The sequence below is a fragment of the Gossypium raimondii genome, chromosome 8, assembly GCF_025698545.1.
Source record: "Gossypium raimondii isolate GPD5lz chromosome 8, ASM2569854v1, whole genome shotgun sequence".
Classification (NCBI taxonomy): Eukaryota; Viridiplantae; Streptophyta; class Magnoliopsida; order Malvales; family Malvaceae; genus Gossypium; species Gossypium raimondii.
Genome location: NC_068572.1, coordinates 47,207,274 through 47,211,341, shown reverse-complemented (window position 1 = coordinate 47,211,341; position 4,068 = coordinate 47,207,274). Strand labels below are relative to the sequence as shown.

The 4,068-nt window shown below is 37.7% G+C and overlaps 1 protein-coding gene across 1 annotated transcript; it reads right to left on the bottom strand.

The window, feature by feature from the left end:
* Positions 1–1,228: 1,228 nt before the first annotated feature.
* On the bottom strand, positions 1,229–3,806 carry LOC105793369 (uncharacterized). Its single transcript, XM_052634862.1, has 5 exons — positions 3,011–3,806; positions 2,843–2,930; positions 2,008–2,758; positions 1,834–1,866; positions 1,229–1,312 (listed from the first exon to the last, which is right to left on the bottom strand). Exons 1-5 carry the CDS (start codon positions 3,804–3,806, stop codon positions 1,229–1,231), a joined length of 1,752 nt encoding a protein of 583 aa, XP_052490822.1.
* Between the last annotated feature and the right edge of the window lie 262 nt (positions 3,807–4,068).

The following is a 4,068-nucleotide window of genomic DNA, read 5'->3' as shown; positions in this document are numbered from 1 at the left end:
AAAATACGTTATTCTAGAGTGTTATCAAATCCCCCCTACTTAGCCCATACTTGCCCTCAAGTATGGTTCCTATTTACTGTGAAAGTTAGATTCTGCCATAAAAGAAATACAACTCCAAAGTTTTATAAAAATCAGTCAAAAATGCATATGAAAAATAAAGAGAACCCTAAGCTTGTTTTAAGTAAAACATAAAAAGGTTTTCAATTAGTACGCACAAAAGTTAGAATCGACTTGAATTATTTAATGAAAATTAGGTAAATTACCAAACCTACCAAGACACCCTATTTGTTTCCTTTTTTTAGTCCCCAAATTATATATTTTTTCTTTTTTCTTTTATTATGCTTTAGGAATATACTGAACCTTTTGACGCGAAGAGAGATGACAGCCAAACACCCCACCCCTTTGTTATTTCAAAGACAAACTCCTAATTTATTATAATTTTCTTAAGAACACATCAAACCTTTTGACGCGAAGAGAGATGACCAAGCACCCTACCCGGTTACATTTCATTAACATGTTCTTAAAAATTAATTCCGGTTAGCGGAGTTTTACCTAACACGTCACACAACCTTTTGACGCAAAGTAGGATGACAACCCAAGCACCCTACCGGTTATTTCGATCACCACGTTTTAAGTCGCACTCATAACCACGGAAACATTAAACGACATTTTAATAATAACTTTTTTTATGAGGACTTTAGAGAAAAATAATAATAATAATCAAGTGTCAAAAATAAGTTTTAGTAATTACCTTAATAGTCATCAACATATTTTAGCATGCAAACATATTAAATGTCCACTTTGTATTTAAACTTAATCAATTTTACGAAAAGTAAGATAAAGTTAACTTTATGAATCATAATTATTTTTAGTCTAATAAGAATAAAACAGTGGAGATGGCATCAATTATGGAAAATTAGTAATTTTCTCAGAAAACAAGAATCATGCTTATAGGTCAAACAGTAGGCAATTCTTGATAAAAATCTTGGGCATGAAAAGAGGCAAGAGATTCCAAAAAAAAAAAGAAAAAAAAAAGCCTCAAGTAGCAACACCAGCAACAATAACCAAAATCACAGCAGAAAATGATCGTAATAACGAAGAGTACCTCCCCCTACTGAAAGCACATTGTCTTCAATGTGGACTAAAAGAAATAAATAGGTAAAAAAGTTTAGAAAAACTCCCCGTGTTGTTACTGTCAATCGCATATGATGGCAATGAGCTCGGTTAGTTATTGGCCAAAGGTTTCAAGTCGGGCCTCAATGCGCTCTAACAGTTGCTCAACGGTTTTCTTCACATTTTCGCTCTGTTTTATCTAAGAAAAAGAAGAAAAATTTATTAATATCCAAATAAGTAATAAATAATAAAATAACATAAAAGAGAGAAAAAAATAAAAAATTATAAAAATAAATATAAATAAAAATTGGGTTGCCTCCCAACAAGTGCTTGTTTAACGTCGTTAGCTCGATGCCGTTATTGGTTCTATGGTGGTTTCAAATGGATTTTCTCAACCGTGTGGGCTTGAAAATTCTCATAAAATGGCTTCAACCGTTGGCCATTGACTACGAACCGCTTTCCAGATTCTTCACTCTTTATTTCAACCGCTCTATGTGTGAACACTTTAGTAACAATAAAAGGTCATTGCCATTGTGATCGAAGCTTACCTGGGAATAACTTTAACACGGAATTATAAAGTAAAACTTTTTGTCCTACCGAAAAATGCTTCTGACCTATTCTCTTATCGTGAAACAACTTTGTTTTGTCTTTATAAATTTGAGCATTTTCGTAGGCATCATTGCGAATTTCTTTTAACTCTTGGATGTCTAATTTCCTTACCTGTCCTGCGGGTTCTAACTCCAACTCTGGTGCCTGTATAACAGAAGGTAACAATTTAATATTTGAAGATTATAGCTCATTAACAAATTCAAATTCATCAAGTTTAGAATTATCTCCATAAATTGACTTAAAATTCTCTTCCACCAAAGAGTCAATTATGTCGATACGATTTACGCTCAAGATTTCGCTTGGATGGCTAATGGCGTCGTAGACATTAAACTTTACGATCTCCCCATCAAATTTCATCGTGAGAGTTCCATTTTGAACGTCAATTTTAGTACTAGTTGTACTAAGGAACGGTCGACCCAACAGGAAATCTGAAGATCCAGGAGTGCTATCCTCCTCCATTTTGATTACATAAAAATCTGCAGGGAAAATAAGCTCGTTAACTTTTACCAGAACATCCTCAAGGACTCCTTCTGGATGCACAACAGACCTGTCCGCCAATTGAATGATAACACCTGTTTTTGTCAAAAAACCCGCGTTAAGTGATTCATAAATAGAATACGACATTACATTTATAGAGGCCCCTAGATCACACATAGCCTTCTTAATTTCCAGATGGCCTATTTTGCATGGTATTGCAAACAAGCCCTTATCATTACATTTTGCCGGCATTTTTCGTTGTAACACTGCGGATACATTCTCACCAGCATTCCCCCTTTCATTACCTGTTAATTTTCGCTTGTTGGTGCAAAGCTCTTTAAGAAATTTGGCATACCGTGGTATTTGTTTGATGGCGTCCAACAGCGAAATATTGATCTCGACATTCCTAAATGTTTCGAGGATTTCCTTGTCCTCTTTACCTCTTCGACACTGGTTGAATCGTTCTGGAAATGGAGGTTGAATTTTAGGCAATGGAGGCTTCGGTCGGACTTGTTCATCTTTCTCAGATTTTTCCTGGGTAATTTCTTGGTCAAGATTCCTGTCAGGAATTGGTTCCAGTACCTTTCCGCTTCACAACGTCACTGCATTTGCATTTTTTCTAGGGTTTGGTTCTGTTTGTGACGGCAGCTTCCCTTGAGAGGTCAATTTCTCGATCGATGTGGTCAACTCTCTGATGGATGCCTCGGTTTTCTGTTGAAAATCCTTCATCTCTTTTGGAAATTAAGATTTTGCTGTTGAAAATCAAGAACATTAACTGCTAACTTATTGACCATGGTTTCTAGAAAATTACCTGAACCTTGCGGCTGTTGCGGAAACCGATTTTGGTTTGGCTGGTTATTTCGTGGGTTTGCCCCATAACTTAAGTTAGGATGGTCCCTCCACCCTGGGTTGTAGGTATTAGCGTATGGGTCGTACTGCCTTTGTGGCGGCCCAGGGAAATTTCCCACAGCATCCAGATGGGCCGTGGTATTATCATACAAACTGGGACATGCATCAGTTGCATGATCAGGTGTAGCACATATTCTGCATAACCGAGCTGTCTTCGCTTTTTCCGCAATAAGAGAGCTCATCATATTAGGAAGTCTATCTACTTTATCCTCTAAGGTTGAGTTACTTAGCTGGTGAACCCTTCTAGGGGGTTCAATATTAGCTCGAAACTGCTGAGAATTTGCAGCCATCGTGGAGATCAAGTCTCTCGCTTGTTGGGGAGTCATGTTGACCAAAGTTCCTCCACTAGCAGCGTCTACCATATTCATCTCCATGGGCTTCAAACCTTCGTAAAAGTATTGGAAGAGAGATTGCTCCGTCATACCATGTTGTGGGCAGCTTGCACACAGCTTCTTAAACCGCTCCCAATAATCGTAAAGGGACTCAACTTCTTTTTGCCTTATTCCAACGATCTCTCTTCTTAGCTCAGCTGCTTGCGATGCTGGAAAAAACCTGTTTAGAAACAAACGAGATAGATCAGCCCAAGTTGTAATAGATCCAGGGGGTAAATAAAATAACCATTCCTTAGCGGAATCTGCTAGGGAGAAAGGGAAAGCACGCAATTTAGTCTGATCCTCAGTTACCCCCTGAGGTTTCATGCTAAGACAAACCATATGAAATTCTTTCAAATGCTTGTGGGGATTTTCATTTTGTAACCCACGAAAAGTTGACAATATCTGGATTAAACCTAACTTCAACTCAAAATCAGTATCCATAGTAGGATACACGATGCACAATGGCGGTTGTTCTGTCAGAGCTTCGGCTAGTTGCCGAATCGTTTGAGCCATTGGTTGGTGTGCTAGATTCGGGTTTTCGTTAACCCTAGCGTTAAGCACTTCTTCTGGTGAGTCGACTTCTACT